This window comes from Marmota marmota, unplaced genomic scaffold (genome assembly GCF_001458135.2).
Source record: "Marmota marmota marmota unplaced genomic scaffold, marMar, whole genome shotgun sequence".
Classification (NCBI taxonomy): domain Eukaryota; kingdom Metazoa; phylum Chordata; class Mammalia; order Rodentia; family Sciuridae; genus Marmota; species Marmota marmota.
In genome coordinates, this window is record NW_026000048.1 from 14,396,109 (window position 1) to 14,414,970 (window position 18,862).

The 18,862-nt window shown below is 41.5% G+C and overlaps 1 protein-coding gene across 31 annotated transcripts in view; it reads right to left on the reverse strand.

Moving 5' to 3' along the window:
• The window catches only part of Kiaa1217 (KIAA1217 ortholog), a 761,286-nt gene that overhangs the window by 28,090 nt on the left and 714,334 nt on the right, over window positions 1-18,862 (reverse strand). For all 31 annotated transcript variants that reach the window (XM_048812695.1, XM_015495236.2, XM_048812686.1 and 28 more), the window contains 3 exons: window positions 18,632-18,681; window positions 12,696-12,862; window positions 1,696-1,871 (listed from right to left, as the gene is read on the reverse strand). In XM_048812695.1, coding sequence (XP_048668652.1) covers window positions 1,696-1,871; window positions 12,696-12,862; window positions 18,632-18,681 — 393 coding nt within the window. The remainder of the gene's footprint in view (window positions 1-1,695; window positions 1,872-12,695; window positions 12,863-18,631; window positions 18,682-18,862) is intronic.

Below are 18,862 nucleotides of genomic sequence, written 5' to 3' on the forward strand. Positions count from 1 at the left end.
TCAGGTTAAGTCTCCTGATCCCTGGGCTCACAAGCAGTAGGTTCACCCACAACCTGCATATCACCAGTTCTGCACTAAACTCCTATTTATACATTCTGCTTTGCTACACTGAAGATCCCCAAGGGCCCTGTGCATACTTTATTCATTTATGGCCATCCCATAACACCAACCAGAAAAAAATCCTCTCACGTATTTCATGGCATAATTGTTGCAACTGTCTTAACATAGATTCACGAGTATTCTGTGCATCTGAATCTTGCACCAAAGACAGTTTAGTAATAAATGATTTTTGAGTAATAGTGACACAATTTTTAAAAAGCCTCTCATAAAGGTCGCATCTCAGTTTTATGCAAAAAAAGTTTGGTATCAGATCTGTGACAATTATGCAGTAAAATATGGTACAACATATTTGTTCCTTTATCAGCTAAGCTACTAGTCTTAGGATATTATTGAGATAAAGATGCTTGTTAAAGGCCAGAAACAAGAGTTAGTTAACCAATATACAAAAAATTTTAAGGACATTTTCTTTTTTTCATAATATTCTTGAAAATTTATACAAATATTAAATGTATGTATATATAAGTATATATATTTACAGATAAGTCTTGAGACCTAGTATTAAATAATCTGGCTGTCATAAAATCATTTTAGATAAATAATAGCCTTATTACCTCATGGTGGGTGATCAACTCTGTCCACAAATGTATGAACTAAGTAAAATTTTAGAAGTTTTTTTGAGATGTCAATGAAGAGTGGTCTACTTTTATTTGGAAAATAATAACTCACATTGATTTTTTTCTCTCTAGACTGTTGAGAGGGACATTCTCATTTTAATCAAACACATGGGATTGGTATTGGGATAATATAAGCTACAGCTCAAATATGAAATAGGTGATAGTATATAACACTTTCCATCATAGAGAATTCTGGTTAGGTTGGTCATAGGAAGAATCTGCAAATTGCCCTCTTATAAATCCCAACTTGAGAGACTTAATATTTCTAAGCAAAAGAAAACTACCAACACCAGAGGAACCTAGAAAAATGACTATTCATTACACTTAAAGGTGAAATAATTCTATAACAAATCTTTGTTGCATACCAAAATATACATTAACATAAAAGATGGGTCTGCCTCCTGATGGGGAGTAATAAAACTCTGCTCATTTCAATGGTGGGATTTGATAGATGCTTTCAATAAGGACCTTATATAAGATTGGTAACATCCAAGGAAGCATCTTTCATTCTGGATCAGACACACTTTACATTGAAATTCTTCTTCAGCAATTTCATCTATGGTTGAATAATAGGAGGATAATTTTAGTGCTGTGTTATTTTTCTTATTAGTTTTAATTTATTGAGATTAAATACAGACTTTCCATTTATCATTGGGTTTTGACATTTGCTGCTTTTAATTTTATGTGTTGCTGAACCCTAGAGAAAAAAATGTAATGCTCCAACTTGTAAAAAGACTAGCTCAGTCATCTGGGGGTTGCTGAATTTCCCAGGCCTCCATGGAGGGGTACCTGTGTTCACAGATACCAGGACCAATGGAACACTCACTTGTACACAGTAGGGGCTTAATAAAGACAGAGGGAGAAAACACCAATTAAGAAAATCCTCCTTTTGAGTAAAGACTCTTTTTCCTTTCCAGGTTCAACAGCTAGACATGGGACCAGTGACTTCTTGACAACTCACCATAACTTCTTGACAATCCTCTCCTCTTCGTGGAGGTATTTTTGTCTCTCTTGCTCCACTAGGGTGCGCTGTCGCTGCACCGGATCCTCCAGCCTCTTCATTGTTTCCACAACTTTGCTACTGATTTCCAGCTCAGCCTTCTTCATCATGGCCCTCAGCAGCTCCTGGTTCTGCAGCTGTGGAACAAAAGAAATCAGCCTCAATTGGCTGTGCCTGCCTGCCACCGTGGCGGCTGAATGCCTTGCAGACTTCAGAAGTGGATTCCGATAAACAGAATCTTTGCAACTGCATCGTTATTTCTTTATTTTAGCAGGAAAGGGAAGGGCTCAAAGACTGTGTTGCTTCTTCAACCAACATCTGAATTTTAGCAACTGACTGACAACCAGACTTTTATGTCTGTAGCTATAAAAGGAAAAAAAATAGGGATCATTTCTATCCTCTGGCCAGTGCATCATGGGTACGAGATATAAACTCTATGGACAGGTTTTTATAGAAAGCAGCAAAGAACCTAGCTGCTTGGGAGCCAAGCAGACTTTGTATAAACTCAGAACCTTCTTCCAACCCCACCTTGAGACTTTGGGCATATTATTTAGACCTTCTTGGTCTTCATTTCCCTATCTGTAATGATGAGGGACCTACTTTCCTTGGCGGGGCTGTTCTGAGGATTATATGAAATACTGCTTGGATTGCGATAAATACTCCATAAATGTGAACTTGGATATAGCATATTCCAGAGTATCTGCTAAAAGTGCACATGTGCCTCTCTAGTTGGTGCCTCTCATATGAATACCTATGAATCCCAGACTCTAAAACAGTACTCATTGTTAATGGTAGCAATGACAATGATTTCTAGATGAGCCCAAGGCTCTTGGCAATTTACGAATATCCCTGGATTTGAAGAAGGCTGCATGTGTACATAAGCCCACACTTTCCATAGCTTCCAGAACTCTCTGGTGTGTCACCCCAGAGCATATAGGATGTGCAAGTTTGCATCTAGGCTTTATAAGAATCTAGACCAACAACATGAGTCCCTGGGGTAGGACAATTTTATGACAGCACATCCATCAAGCAAATTTCCTTGATCAGCCTCAACAGCAGTGCTTCTATTATGCCTATTATATCATTCCTAAAATTTCCCTGAAATATCAGGTAGCAAATTTCAATTGTTTCCTTGTTTCACGGACTGTTCTCTAACTACTATGTATCCCCTCGTGGGAGTGGAGGTGTCTTTGCCAACTGCTCCTGATCTGTACATGTTGAGCAGGAGTATAATCTGACGGTGGGACTACTTGCTTGAGACCTCATTGTAATATCTATTTTCTCGGAGTAAAGACAACATATTTTAACTCGGGCTACAAGCAAAACCACTTTAGTTTCCAACATCAGCATTGCATGATTAACTGGCTTCCAGAAAAAGAATGCCTGGGCCTAATTTCTAGTTTTACCACTGAGTAGTGGTGTGTCTGTGGCCAAGTCATTAATCTCTGAGTCCACCCATAAGAAGGTGTAGTAATAGTTCATAGTTCTTGGCTGGTCATGGAGACTGAGTAAGACAATTGAGTGCTTACAATAGTCTCTGGCATGAATCCAGCTCTGAGTCCATACTACCTACTGTTATCAGGGAGCAAAAACTTAGGGGTGGGGCCTGTGGTTTTGTTTGGGAGGGAACCAAATAAAAATGTGCCACTCTTGGTGACCTTCTGCATATGACTCACAATCATGCTCTCACCCTGCTTTTGCTAATTTTTTAAATTGTTTTGCTAATGTCTTTTTACTGTGGACTTACAAACAGTCAATGTATTTCTGAAAGGCACCAGTTTTGGAAGCAACTTCCTGCCATGCTCCCTGCAGCCCCAGCCTGTCCACAAGGTGCTGGGCAGCCTGGCCCCTTCCCACATGGCCAGTCTCCCCTCACTCCATGCACCCAGCACTCTGTGCTCCAGACACACCAGTATACTTTCAATTTCTTTGGCTGGCCAAGCTCTTTATACCACAGGTACTTTGCACTTGCTATTTTGACCTCTTGAATGCTTCTCCCTCCACTTGGTTAATTTCTGCGCTCCAAAGACTCTAGGACACTGTGCCAAGCACAGAGCAGAAACCCAATAAATGTCTGCTGAGTGAAAGAACAGCATGAAGCAGCAATGTTGAGGATAATAGAACAATGGAGAGTCCATAATTGTTTCCTCAATGATTAAAATATGGAGAGGCTCACAGAACCTGGGCTCTGTTTACATCCATGCCCTGGGCTCAGCTTGAATGTTCTACCTTGCTCTAATCACAATAGCTGTGGCAGGGTGTCAATTAAATACACAGAACAATGCTACCTGCTACCAAAATGGTATGCCCCAAATTCACTGCCACAGATCCAATTCCACAGAGCCACTGCCTTTGAAAGGGAGGGGGGTGGTTGAAGAGTGATGGGTATGAAAGGGGCAAATAAACAGGTAATTAAATAAGTCTAAAAGTTACGGAAGCATGAGTCCCACTCCCGAGAGATTCTGATTTAATTGGTCTGAGGTACAGCCTGAGCCTTGGGAGTTTTCAAATTTCTCAGATGATTTGATTTGCCACCAAGAATAGCATCAGAGGCTACGAAAAGGGCTCTCCAACGTACAGATAATGTCACTGTGCTCTGATCTGCGGGGCGCAGCCCTCTGCAACAACCCTCCTGCCCCAATCCCCCAAACAAACAGTGCCACAGTCTCATTAGCAATGAGTATTAACAATGGCCATCAAGCTAGAAATTACTGCTGGAATATTTCAGATTCTCAAAATTGAAATTTGAAAGCTAGGAAAAGTAAAGCCCTGAAAGTTCAAGGGATTTCTTCCTGCTTCCCTGGCAGGCACTGTCAGGATTAGAACCAGGAAAAATTTGAATTCAAACTATTTTCCCACTATCCCAAGTTGTTCTAATATCAAGATAAGGGAACACGTCTGTTTTGTTCCCAGCTATAAGCACAGTTTCTGGTCCATGGTATGTAGCCAACACATATTTGTTGTATGAGTGTTAATGTTAATATTTCTGAGCAGACTATGGGTGCCCTGGGAGAATATAACTGCACATCATATTTAAGTGCTAGAAGAGGAGGGAGGCATTCTCCTTGAATTCTAGGCTTTATTATCCTCATTCCCAGAAAGAGAGGCTTTAGGGGATCCAGTTGAGAGGACCAAAGAGGGAACACTTCCCAGCAGTCCAGCTGACACATGGGCAGTGATGCATGACCTCTGGAGGAATAAACATTTGCCTAGTTTCTCTGTCTCCTTTTCTCTATTCCCCCCCTGCTTCATGTCCGTTGATGCTGTCTCCAGGCCACAGGAATGTTCCCATTTCATCTCAGCACAGTGCAAACAGTGCTTACAAAAAATGCTTTCAGTCAGTAAGTAAGTTATTGGCAGCTCAAATCATTGGTTTATTTTTGCTTAGGAGGTGATACTTACATTTCAATTTTTTTGAAAATCAACTCCATGGAGTATGATTTACAACCAATGAAATAGGCCCATCTTAAGTCAGAGTTCTGTGAGTTTGGACAAATATATATGCCAGTATAATCCCCACCCCAAGGCCAGAAGACATTTTTTATCACTTTAAAACTTTCCTTCCTTATCCTTTGCAATTAATCCCCAATCCTCAGTCCAGGGAAGCCACAGTTTGCTTTCTGTCATTAAAGATGAATTCCTCCTCTCCTAGAATGTCATAGAAATGGAATTATACAGTCAGTATGTACTCCTTGGTGTCTGGCTTCTTTCATTCAGAACATTGTGGTTGTTTGTTTGTTTCGTGGTGTGGGGGATGGAACCCAGGACCTCATGCACGCTAGGCAAGAACTCTACCTCTGAGCTCCATCCCCAGCCCAGTATACTGATTTTTGAGATCCTGGCCATGCTGTTGAGTGTTTCAACAATTCATTCTTTTTATTTTGGAGTGGTATTTCAACATTTTTGTATTTTTACCTATTACCCTGATTCTGTTGATCTTGTTAATTTCACTTATTTATAGTAGCACACTCTATTTCTAGTAGTACGCCCTGTAGATTCCATGACACTGTTTACCTTCCCACCTGGATGCCTCTATTTCTTTCTGTTGGTTTGTTTTGTTTTGAGACAGATTCTCACTACGTTGCCAGGCTGGTCTTGACCTCATAGGCTCCAGGGATCGTCCCACCACCCTTTCCTGGCTGGATGCCTCCTTTTTTTTTTTCCTAGCCTTTTGCACTTGCTAGGGTCTTCAGGACAGTGTGAAATAGAAGGGAGAGTAGATTCCCTTGGCCTTGTCGCTGATGTGATGGGATGCGTTTGGCATTTCACCATGACTAAAATGCCTTCTGTAGTGTAAGGACATTTACTTCTCCTCCTAGATCACTGTATGTTTTCATTATCTGTTGTGAATTCTGTCACGTGCTTTCTCAATTTTTCTTGAAATGATATAATTTTCTCCTTTGGACTGTTAATATGGTCAAATAGATTGATTAGTTTCTTCATGTTAGAACAATCTGGTATTACCGGAAAAATTTATATCCTTTTTTACCTATGGTTGAATTTCACTGCTATTATTCTGTTAAGGATTTGCTGAATCTATTTTCATGAGGAATATTGGTCTGTGCTTTTCCTATAATATTTCTATCTGGTTTTGCCTTAGGGTAATACTGGCTTCATGATACGAGTTGGGAAGGGTCTCTGTTTTCTGAGATTTTTTCCTTTGAACACTTTAAAGAGGCCACTCCATTGTCTTGTGACTTGTATTTTGTTTCTGATGAGAAGCTGGGATTCATTCTTATTTATGATTCTTTGTATAATTTCATTTCTCTTTTTCCCCTTCTGGCTGTTTTTAAAATTTCCTAGTTATCCCTTGATTTTTAAAGAAATATTTATTTTTCAGTTGTAGTTGGACCCAATACCTTTATTTTATTTATTTATTTTTATGTGGTGCTGAGGACCAAACCCAGGGCCTCGCATGTGCTAGATGAGCGCTCTACGGCTGAGCCACAACCCCAGCCCTATCTCTTGATTTTTAGCATCGATTACACCCAGCTTTAGTGTGGTTTCCTTTGTGCTGACTGGTCAAGGTGTTTATTGAGTTCTATTGGTCTTGGATTTACAACTTTCATCAAAGTTGGCAAAATCACAGTCCTGATCTCTGAATATTTTTCTGTCCTTTACTGACCCCTTGATTTTGTTCCACAGGTCACTAAATTTTTTTTTTTTTTTTTTTTTTTTTTTTAGAGAGAGAGAGAGAGAGAGAGAGAGAGAGAGAATTTTTTATTTTTTATTTTTTGGTAGACACAACATCTTTATTTTATTTTTATGTGGTGCTGAGGATCGAACCCAGTGCCCCGCACATGCCAGGCAAGCGCGCTACTGCTTGAGCCACATCCCCAGCCCCTTGTTTTATTCTTATACTTCAGCTTGGACAGTCACTATTGCTATGTTTTCAAGTTGACTGATATTTTGTTTGGGCAGTGACTTATCTAAGTCCGCTCAAATACCGTGCTTTTCAGCATTAAAAGCTGCACTGGGATTTTTTTTAAAAAATATTTTTCCATTTCTTGTTTTATTATGTTCATAATTTCCTTTAAATTCTTGGGAAGAATAATATCTGTTTTGAAGTCCTTGCTTCTGACTTAATTATCCGTGTCATTTCTGGTTGGTTTCTACTGGGTGATTTTTCTTAAGGTTATAAATCACATTTTTCAGAATCATTATGTCTAGTAATTTTTGATGAGATGCTAGACATGGAGTTTGGGATTTTGTTGTTTTCCTTTATAGATTCTGGACTTTCTCTGGTAGACACTTCAGTTACTTGTGGATCAACTTTGGCCTTTGAAGTCTTAAGGGTGTTCCTTAAGACTGAAGCATAGCCTTTCTCTGTTCTTTGCTGAATGCTCATGTGTTCTACAAGGCTTCTCTACTCTTTCGTGTCAAAATATGAACATCAAAACTTGAAAACATCTTCCAAGCCTGTATGGGCTCTGGGAAGTTTTCAGCTCCCAGGTCTCCCAACTTGGTCTTTGCCTGGCTGTCTTTCCACACCACACAGAACTGGCTTATGACCCAACAAGAGATCCACAGATTTACATAGTTCTTTCTGTGCACAGCTTTCTTCTCCTTGGTACTCCATTCTACAAACTCTAGTTGCCTCAGCTCTCTAAATGTTGATCTTATTTCAACTCAGCAGCTGATCCTGGGCTGCTTGGGGTATCCCAAGTATTACCTTTGAAAAGCATCTCTAGGCAGAAATCTGGGTCACTGGTGGGTCTTATCAGCTTTGTTCCCATTCTCCGAAGTATCACATCCCTGTTATCTGTTGTCTAGTGTCTGAAATTAGTTTCATTTGCTTTTCAGTTCTCTAGCTGTCAACAGCGGGAAGGCAAGTGGATCTGCAGTTATTCCTTCATAGCTGGAAACATAATTTACGGAAAATGTCTTTGACACGTTAATAAGCATACTTAGGCAGAAATAATGTTCTTGGACATTAAAATTTTAATTGGGCCAAATGAGTTTTCCATATCGATTTCATAAACAAAGTAGGAAACTGTTTAAATCAAATTCCACCTACCTAAAAATAGACCTGTACTTCATGTACTTATTCTTGATTTCTTTGGTAAAAATCAGCTTTGACCACAGTGGACAGTGTGATGGGAATGGTTTTTCTGTCTAGCAGTGATACTGAACAGCGACTGCACCAAAAGTTGGGAAGTTTCGTGATGATCACCAGACCCCAGAATGACTCATGAGCAACTGGACAAGTTCTCTCAGGCTTTAGGGAACAAGACAGAGGATGCCTGGTCACAGCTGCATGTTATCTGGGTGCTGTCTCCCCATCTCAGACAGCTTCTTATTGTCTGAAGATCTGATTGAGGCTGGGAATATTGCACCAAGCAGCCTAATTTTCAAGCCCTGTACTAGTTTTATTTATTATTTCTGCCTGGCAGGAGAAGACAGGTTTTTTCCACACAGGCCACTTCTGGTATGCTTTTCTCTGGAATACACATTCCCCTGACCATTATTTTGGACATCAGAAAATAAACAAGACCCCGAAACAAGAAGTAGTGTCTTATAAAAAGATACATTCAGATAACTATTGAATTTTATCATTTCAAACACAAGGGCTCTGTGTACTGCTGTTTCTTTTATTATGTTGATCCTCCCTCTCTGGGAAGAGATAGCAAATTCACAGTAGTCTTAAAAATGTAACACTAAATTCAGAACAACTCAATTTTTTTTTTTTTTTTTTGGTCAGGAGTATCACAATTAGGAGATAGGGTCTAAGAAAAAAAGTTGTGGGAATTAAATAAGTTGAATGTTTCTAGTCTCTTGATTTAGGTCAAGTCTCATTTGGTTTCCACAGAACTTGCACCAACACTTCTAGAAGACTTATTTCTCCTTAGCCCACAGAGAGGGTTAGAAGTGCAGTCGCTTCTGTGGGTCTGGAATTACCTTGGCAAAATCCAAGTACTGAGCCGTTTGGGAAAAAGATGTTGTTTATCCCTCAGAAAAAAGCTTCCTCTCCCCAATCATATCAGGAAAGGTAATATACATAGACAATTATCTTTGAAAGAGAACAGTTGTTAGGAAGAAAAATATTTTCCATTGTTGCTAGCCGATTATAGACTGTTATTTGGGAACAGGAAAATAGCAACATAAAAGATGCATGTAGCAATCCTACCAAACATACCTAAGCAGAGGGCACAAAAATAGCCCCTGGGGAATGAGGCTTTAGGTTACTGTGTATTCTGTTCTCACAGAGTGATAGGTGACTTCGTTAGTTCCTATTTTACCTTCTGTGATGGCTGACTGATCTAAACAGTTCCATGAGGTACCTTATAAGAACGAGCATCCATAATAACCTGAGAGCAGTAGCTCTTGCCCTGGAACATTCTAGAATCACCAGCTAGTCCACACCTCTAGTCCACACCATTAAAGTCAGACTCTGGCAGGGGTGCCTCAGTATTGGTCATTTTGTTAAGAGCGTGAAGTGGCTCTAACGGACAGCCAGGATTGAGAACCATCTGTAGAGAATTCAAGTGAAACTGCAGAGCAGAGTATTATATGAACTGAGTTTCTGAAGTCCTCTTGATCTGCTTAGGGCTCCTTTTGCCTTCCTTAACTTTCCTTCTGCCCTGCTAAAATCTACACACCCTCCTGGGTCTGCATCCCATTTCTATTCCTGAGAAGAATCTATCAGTGCTGAAAGTGAGATGCTCAAATACGATATGCTTGCAGTCTAGGATTTTCCAATGATTTAATTATCTAATTACTGTAGCTGGCTGCCAAGCACAAAAGATTTCATTCAGTTTCAGTATTTTATAACACAGTTCAAAGAACATTTGAATTTCTAATTCAATTTTTGTTCTTTTGAGACTCTTCTAGAGAGTTTCGCATATCTCTAATGATAGCTCCATTATTGGCCTTATAATCACTTTGGGGTTGCACTTCATTTTTGCTGTATAATAATACATATGCTGAAGGAGAATGGGTGCTGCCATAGCTTAATTATTCTGAGTTGTTTTTGTCTTAAATAGACTCCCCTGACTGAAAAGATAGAAATCTGAGGGGGAGGGAAGTCAAACTGGAAGCAGAGAATACCAAGTCACAGGTAGAAACAATAGCAGCTGGGTTAGAAATAAGGTATTTATCTTCCCCAACATGTCTGCACTTGAGAACTATAGACATTTCTAAGCTCAAAAGCACATTTGTACATTGTTCTTTATTTTTGGAGAGCCAGAGGACTTGAGCAGTTCTGAAGCAATAGCGGAACTTGGGTGTTAAAATGGCCTAGACCTCGATGAAAAACTTTCAAGTTCAAGGCTGCAAAGACTGGCAATTTGTGGGAGACCTCTGCTAGCCAGCTGGAGTACCAAATGACACCATTCACCAAAGTGCAATGCTACAGATAGGAACACCATAGATGTGCTATCAGATTCACCTTAACACCCATGAAATATATAGGGCAAATAAGATATTGATGCCAAATTAATTCTACTCTTGTTCCAAAACCAACAACTTCTCTTTTGAGAGCCGTGAGGGACTAGTATATAAATGATAGATTCACTCATTTCTCTTACAGGGGGCACAACAAGGAGAGCAGAATTTCCAAATGGCCAGCAGGTGGCGCCAAAAGGCAGGGGCGGCATGAGGAGGAACTTCACCTGCAGAAACCCTGACCATCTCTGGCCTGCAGACGTGTCCTTTGGCCCTCAGAGCACTAAAAAATTGAGTTTAATTACTTTCCAACATTTAAAGATAGATGTATTTCATGTAAAACCTGTATTTCCAGATTCTCTTGAAATAACCGACCATCAGGCTACGAGTTGGCTGGGACAGAGTGTAGACAGAGTGTCTCTAAGGGGACAACTTTGCCCTTGTCCCTCCTCACTTCCCCTTTTACATTACTGTCTGGACACTGAGGACATCTGTGTCATCACCCCAACATACAACCCGAGCCCAACTTGGATACTTCATTTCATTGCAAAGTCTTTAAAAATTGTGAAGCAAGGAGAAGCCCATGCAACGGATGGGCCACTTCACAGATGACATGATTCAGAAGAGATGTAAGTAAATTTGCACCAAACAGCCCAGGTGTGGGGATCTGAGCACTGACCAGTGTGTCTGTTCTATTAACTTCTGTGACCTAAGCTAGGGCCTTGGGCAGATCCCTCAAATCAGCTGCTCTTTTTGTCCTCTGGTATGCAGAGGGCAAGGGGAAATAATTTTCTTAGCCATAATAAGGTGGTGAGAAAAATGTAGGGTTTATGTCATTAGTGTGTGGAAGGGACAGAAGAGCTGTGACTCAAAGACCTTTCCTTACTGCACCTCGGCTACTGAGGACCCTACAGTGGTGGCTCAGGCTCCTGTGTGTTCTCCTGTTAGCAACATTCGGCTCAAGAACTTTGGGTTTTTTCTTGGGGAGGGTGAACTAGGGATTGAATTTAGGGACAATTGACCGTTGAGCCACATCCACAGCCCTGTTTTGTATTTTATTTAGAGACAGGGTCTCACTGAGATGCTTGGTGCCTTGCCGTTGCTGAGGCTGGCTTTGAACTCACAATCCTCCTGTCTCAGCTTCCTGAGCCGCTGGGATTATAGGCGTGCGCCACTATAACCAGCCCAAGAGCTTCTTGAAGGAAGTCAGGGAATATCTTGAATAAAGTCTGAGCCAGAACTATATCCTCGGTGCTCCATCCACCACAAAAGGCAGGGAGGTATGAGGCTGATCCATGAAGCAATCCTGTGACCTCATAAAGAGATATGCAAGCCAGCTCTTTAGTCCTTATACCAAGTGATAGAAGTTTTATGCAGTGTAAGATTTATGGGATTTGTTGACCAAGATTTGTGACATGAGAGTTATTTTCTCTCCCCTTTGATTCCCCTATAGTACATATATTCCTCAACAATGGAAAAGGATAAAAAAAAAAAAAAAACTTGGAACATACTATGCAAATAAAATGCAGATGTTTTTCTCAACAAATCATCCAGGATGGCTTTTTTCCTTATGAATTCATCTTCTATTATAAATTCAGAGTTCTAAATACATCTCAGTTCCTTGCATATAAATAAATAAAAAAAAAAACAAAAACAAAACAAAAAAAGCTTGGCTGACTGTAGCACCTTGCGCCTGCTCCCTGGGGAGAAGGAAGGAGCCTACACTGAGCTGGCAGCCTTAACTGGCTGTTAGAATGCTCCACAGGGCTCCTGTCTATTCAAGTCTTCTCCAACAGCAGATGTGAATAGTATTTTTTTTTTTTTGTCATGTGTAAGAGCATGCGCCACTTAAAGAAATCATTACAGATTGCCTGTAGTTGCAGCAGAAGGCTCTAGACCAGGATTAAGTAGTGCAGGGAAAACCAGGCCATTAGGGTTCTAATGCTTCAGGTCTCCAATTAGCCCCTAGGAAAAAGATGGCAGAAAGAGCCCAGAGAGGATGCAGTGGGGTGGGCTAGGGGAGGAGGTGAAGGGAGACCTAGGGCCAGCGAGACAGAGGGTGCATCCATGAGGGATACCTGGAGCTGTCTCATCTGCTGGAGCTGGAGCTTGAGTTCAGCCACACTTCGCTTCATGTCCAGCAGGCTCATGTGGATGGCCGAGGCGCCTGTAGGCAGGGGCTGGCTGGGCGGCACGGTGGCCTCTTGGGCGCCCAGAGTCTTCCCTCCGGAAATGTGGGGAGTTCCTATGAGAAAAGAGCAGCAAAGGACCTTAGAATGCATGCCACAGAGGGAAGTCCAGGCTCTAAGCCCCATCCCAATACAGAGTTCTAGTAACTTTAAGAATGGCATTTGCTTTCTTATGAAGCACGGTTATAAGCCTCACAATGTTATGGGATGTAGTCTGTAAATACCATTTTCTGGAAGTTTAGTGCTATAGGATGGCAGACCACAGAGCAGAGGGCACAGCTCGATGCCACGTTAAGGAAGTTAAATGTCCCCCCTGCTCTCTCCCTCCCTCTCTCCCTTCTTTCCTCCCTCCCTCTTTCCATCTTTTTCTCCCTTTCTCCCTCCCTCCCTTCCATTTGTTCTCCCTTCTTTTCTCTTTCTTTCTCCCTCCCACCCCTTCCTATCTTCTATAAGCACACAGGTTTGCATGGAGGAAAGTTAAAAAATACATGCATACATACATACATACATATATGCATTTGTGTGTATTTATGTATGTATATGTATATTTATATAAAACAAAGTATTAACAGTATCTCCCATTGGTGGTATTCCATATGAATTTTATATTCTTATTGTTAGTTCTTAGATTCTTAAATCTACTGAGTGCACATACAGAAAAAATAACTTTAAGATTCATGCGACCGTGTCCTGCATGGCAGTGTACCCTAAGGATGCACACCTCATTTCTGGACAAGAGTTGGGTGATCACCAAGATAAACTAATAAGGGCTTGGTTCTCTCCTGAATCTCTGCAGGTTTCCCAAACTCCAAAATAAGTAGGACCCTCTGCACACATCTCCTTTAGTAAGAAAATGAGGCGAGACTCCAAAATTCTTTAGGAATAGAATAAAAAAAGTCAGCAGAAGGCAACTCTTCTGAGGTGTGGCTCTGTGGTAGCACACTTGCCTAGCATGGGTGAGGCCCTGGGTTCCATCCCCAGAACCGAGGGGGCACAGGACAGAGCTGAGGAACTCTTCCTAAGTTATTTTATAGTTGCCATAAACTTTTGTTTTTCAAATTCAGCTTAAATAATCCTCGTGTATTTTGTAAGTCCATCAGGGAAGGGCCCGATTTGGCCAAGTTTGTTTGTAAAAGGACTTAAAAAGAATACAAATAGTGAAGTTTAAGGAATGGGAACAAAAAGAAAGGACTGCCTCCTTTTTCTGGCAACTGTATGGAACAGGCTTCTAGAGTGGATGAGTCACTAACTTATACACATGCAAACACATATGCACACACATGAACACATGCACACACAAACATCTGTTCAGTTCTTACTGGAAGCTTTGTAATGGGCCTTGTAATGGCTGGCCTTGCTGGACAGAACCCTCTTATACACCCCAGAGTGGTTGGTTACCTAGCAGAGGCCTGGCTTTCCATTCTGGCTTAGCAACCAATGGGTCCCTTCCTTCCCCAGCACACACCACTCTGCAAAGCCTCAGTGGAGCTGCTGCCATGGGCTAAAAATATGGCCTGCTATGAGTCAGGGAGTGCTGGCCACTGTCCTCTGACTAGCTTGTTCTCTACAACACTAGTGGAGAGTGGACAGCACACAAGTTCATCACACTTGGGAGACTGTCCAAAGAGAGCAGGTCTCTTCTTTGCCCCTCTAAGGGCCACTAGGGGGAAATCAGGAGAGCAGATCAGAGGCATTTTAAAAGATTTACAAAGGAAACTCAGCACACCAGACAGCAAGCTTTTATGAGCCCACATAGCCATTCTTATCAGGATGTCCCCTTTCTCCAACCCAAAATAGAAATTGCCCTCAAAATGAGCAATATTTGCCATCTCTGCAATTGTTCAAGAGCATATTCTCCACTGTGAGGGTACGAAGTAAAAGAACATCCAATAACATTCCCAATGACAGCAGCATGTCAGAATTGGTGTTTCCCAAGGTCAATTGGGGATCACAGTCAGGTGGAAGTCGTCCTCTTGGGAATCAGCCACATTACTTTTATCATCATTCCCTACGTGGAGGCCTAAGCGCACGTGCATGCACATGCCAACAACCCTACCCCCCACAAAATGATATTATGTGTTCAATGAATGGTTCCATTGAGGTATTTCTCCAACAAAAATAACACTGTGCTAACTAGTTACCTCCTGTTTGATAAGAGGAACCATTCTGCTAATTCCTCAGCCAGGTGAGGGCTCACCTTCCTTCAACATTCCTCTCTCTCTCTCTCTAAACATTCTGAGGGCACCACTGTACCTCACCAATCTTTAACTGTTAGATGCCATCTAACATCTAACATAATCTTTAACTGTTAGATGCCATCTACATGCCATTTGTGAGAGTTAAATGTTGAGAAGTGGCATTCACAGTCAAACATCTTTATGGAATGTATCCCTCCCCCACCTTTTTTTTTTGAGGTGCTGAGGATTAAACCCAGGTCCTCACACATGCTATACAGCAGCTGTTCCTCTGAGCTGCATCCCAAGTCCCACACTCATTTTTTTGAGATGCCTATGTCTTCTTCTACAGCCTCTTAGCTCACCACATTTGGTTTCTACTCCATCATTCACGCAAATGGCTGTTTGTAAGGTGACCAGTGTTTTCCTAGTTGTCAGTCCAATGGATGTGCTCCAGGGCTGACATGACTTCATTGCAATGTGACATTGAGCTTGCCAGTCATTTCTCTTCAGTTACTTTGAACATTTCCTCTCCCTTGCCCTCCTCTACTGCTCCTTCTTGGTCAATCTCTTTCCTAATTCCTTTCTCTGCCAACCCTTGAAATCCTGGCAGGTACTGTCCTGGGCCTGCTTGTCTTCTCACTGGATGTGCTTTCTAGAGAGATATTTCCACCTCCATCATCTGCCCATTTATCTCATGTCCTTGTCACCAGCATACAAATATCTTCAGCTTCATAAACCAATAGCTTCATAAACCAAGTCGCTACTGGACTTTCCCACAAGCAGAGTAAATTGATTATTTCCGCTCATTTTCTGTTTCTACAGACCTAACTGTAGCCAGGAGTACTATATCCACTCAATTATTTAAGTCAGAACCTGGGAATCATTCTCAGTATCCACTTTAGAGTGTGATCTTGAGCAAGTAACTGAATCTGATGGATTTTGATTCCTTATCTATAAAATGGGCTTAAGAGTTATTGTGCAGGCTAACGGAGTGACACACTTAACTGCCTACTCTGGCACAGGGGAAGTCTTCGCACTGTCAGCTGTATGAGTCCTCTGAGCGGAGGGCAGAGAGGGACTCTGTCAGCTCTCCCCTCTTCACCTAGAGTCTCAGAAGGTGTAGAGGCCAGAGGTGGCAGAAATACCTGGCTGAGATCAATAGGTAAATGCACCAAAGTCTCGATTCAGGATGGAAATGATCTGCTGGTTGGATACCATCAGCAGGTCCCCACTTAGATTAGACTCACGAGACCTGGAATTGCCTCCCACCCATGTCCATACATGGGTATTCATATTCTGTCCCTCTCAGGCTTGGTTTAGTGAGAGTTAACACAGGGTTGTCCTCAGAACCGTATTCTTTTCTGAGTAATTTGAATCTTATAAAGCACACATTTGACATGAATTTATTGTAACAGAATGAACATGGATTGGGGTTTGGCAAGACAGGCTGTCACTCTTCCTAGTTGTGTGACTTTGAATGAGTAATTTGAACTCTGAATGTCACTCTCCTTTTACATAAAATACAGACAGAAATACTTCCTTATAGGTTTAAGTGTGTTAAGTGATAAAATGCACAGTGTAACACGTCGTATGGCTTGGAAATGGGAGGTTCCTTCTGATCTCATATCTACAGTAAACTACATATTCCTAAGGTAACCAGGAAGTCTGGTTTTCCTCCCTTTTGACTTCTATATAATTTTGTTTGTCTACAGAACAGGGATAATACTTCCTAGGATTCTGGAAGCATTCGTGTATTTTGTGCACTGTATAAAGCTGCTATGGCAACTACACCCCTGTGGACAGGATCTTGCTACATTAGAATGAGAAAGACCAAACTCAGCAGAGACGTGGGGAGCAAGAGCGCACCTCCATTGCCAGTGGCACTAAATCGGTTCAGCCTTCAGAAAGAGAAAGCCGGCAGCATGTCGCCAGGGCTACTAAACTGCTTGTCCCTTTGGACGTATTGATTCCAGTTTGGGGAAAATATCCAAGGATATTAAGACTTTCTCCTTCCCCCATGCTCAAAAGAGACATTTACAAAATTTTTCAAATCAAAACAACAACAAAAAAGAAAATAATTTGTATATCTTTTAAGGGACTAGGGTATATTTAACATAAAACAATGGGATAAAATGACAGGTATGTGAACTAGGTTGAAAGGTGTCACGTGTGTGGATAATGTTTTCAGTTTCCTTATCGGAAACACAGAAATACAATTGCTCCTCATCTTGGAGGCTGTAGTCAGGAGTTAATGGGTTGATGCATGAAAAAAACCCCAGAATAGTGCATGACACATAGAAAGTACTTACTAAATGTTTCCTGTTATTATTCCACAAAAGGGGAAAGGAATAGAAGGAGAATACAAACCAGCATGTGCATATTGATCAGAACAATGGTATCAGACACTAATCATTTCTAATAAGGATCCAAAAGGGAGGGAAGGTTTTAGTAGTTTCCTCCCCCCACCCCAGTTCATAATAAATAAGAAACTAAATGAACGAATAACTATCTCCAAGAGAAACTGGCAATTGCTCTGAAAACAAGTTTTAGCAATTTCCATGAAATAATTCTCTGGCTTTGGCCAAGGCCACTGATTGATTTCTAAGCAAAATGCTGGAAAAGCAGCTCTGCTGGCTTTAGAGCTCAACTGTGCTCAGCCAGCATGAACCAGGGCCAGCAGGGGATTAAACCTAAGTCCCAAATTCTGTCCACTCTACTACACTGCACAAAACTAGTAGATGTGGTTTCCCCAAATAAGGGGTTTGACCCAACTTGACATATGTTTGTGGGTAATTTAGTATCTGAACAGTTTCTGCTAATGATTTCCATTCTAACTTGAAGGAGGTGTGTGGGGGGAGGCTATATCTTCTTGACAGAGCCCTGCCTGTCATTGCATATATCTGGACACTAGGAGATTCCTCTGGTGAAGGCAATGGTCTTCTTCTTGGAGAAGGCTGGCATTTAAAAAGCAGAGCCTGGTCCACATGCACCTTCTTCTCTCACCTGGTCCACTGGCTGCTCCCTACTGGCTCTCGCCCTTCTCACCTATTCTCATGCTGCCGCTGGGCTGATGTGTTTCCCTGGTGTCCAATCTTCCAGTGGCTTCACTTTCCAGTTAGGATAACATCTGAGTTCCCTCCACCTGGATGGCTCCTGCCTGCGTCCACCTCCCTAAATCCTGGCCATCCTTTGCACTTTGCTTTGTCACTTTCTCAAGGGGATGCTCTCAGTATGGGCTAGCCCTGTGGGTGAAACATTTATCTTGTCCTTCTTGAAACTCAACACACATAAAATTACTTGTCCTATTCTCAGTTTTCCCACAGGAGTCCAAGTTCTAGGCAGGCATCCCTGTGTTTGATGCCCACCATTTTTGTCCAGTGCCAGGCACATAAGTGTGTCTTGGGTGTGTGGCCATATAAATGAATTAATGTAGCACTAAGTGAATGAATGAATGAATGAATGAATAAGATGACAACTTTTCATCCCCTGAATCAATGACTAACTGTGCTTTTACAGCACTAGCTGGAAGCTGTAGTGTAGGGAGTTATCCCAAAAGCCTTCCAAAGCACAAAAACTGGGTGACTTGGGGAAAGGTTAACTAGCTCTGAAACCAGCAGGCTCCTAGACCTCCCCAGAACATTTACTTACCTGCACTTTCTGTGTGGTTCCTGTTGGCTGTCGTTTTCATCATTTTCTCGCTGAATGAAAGAAAAAGAGAGTCAGCTAAGTACTTTCCAAAATGACCTTATTTTTTGATACCTTCCAATCACGATTCTAAGCAATTAGCAGTGATGAGATTAAGCAATGAGGGTATTTTGGCATCAGCACCATGACTAGCTTGGATGGAAAAGGCTTCCCGGGTGTGCATCTGACACTGTG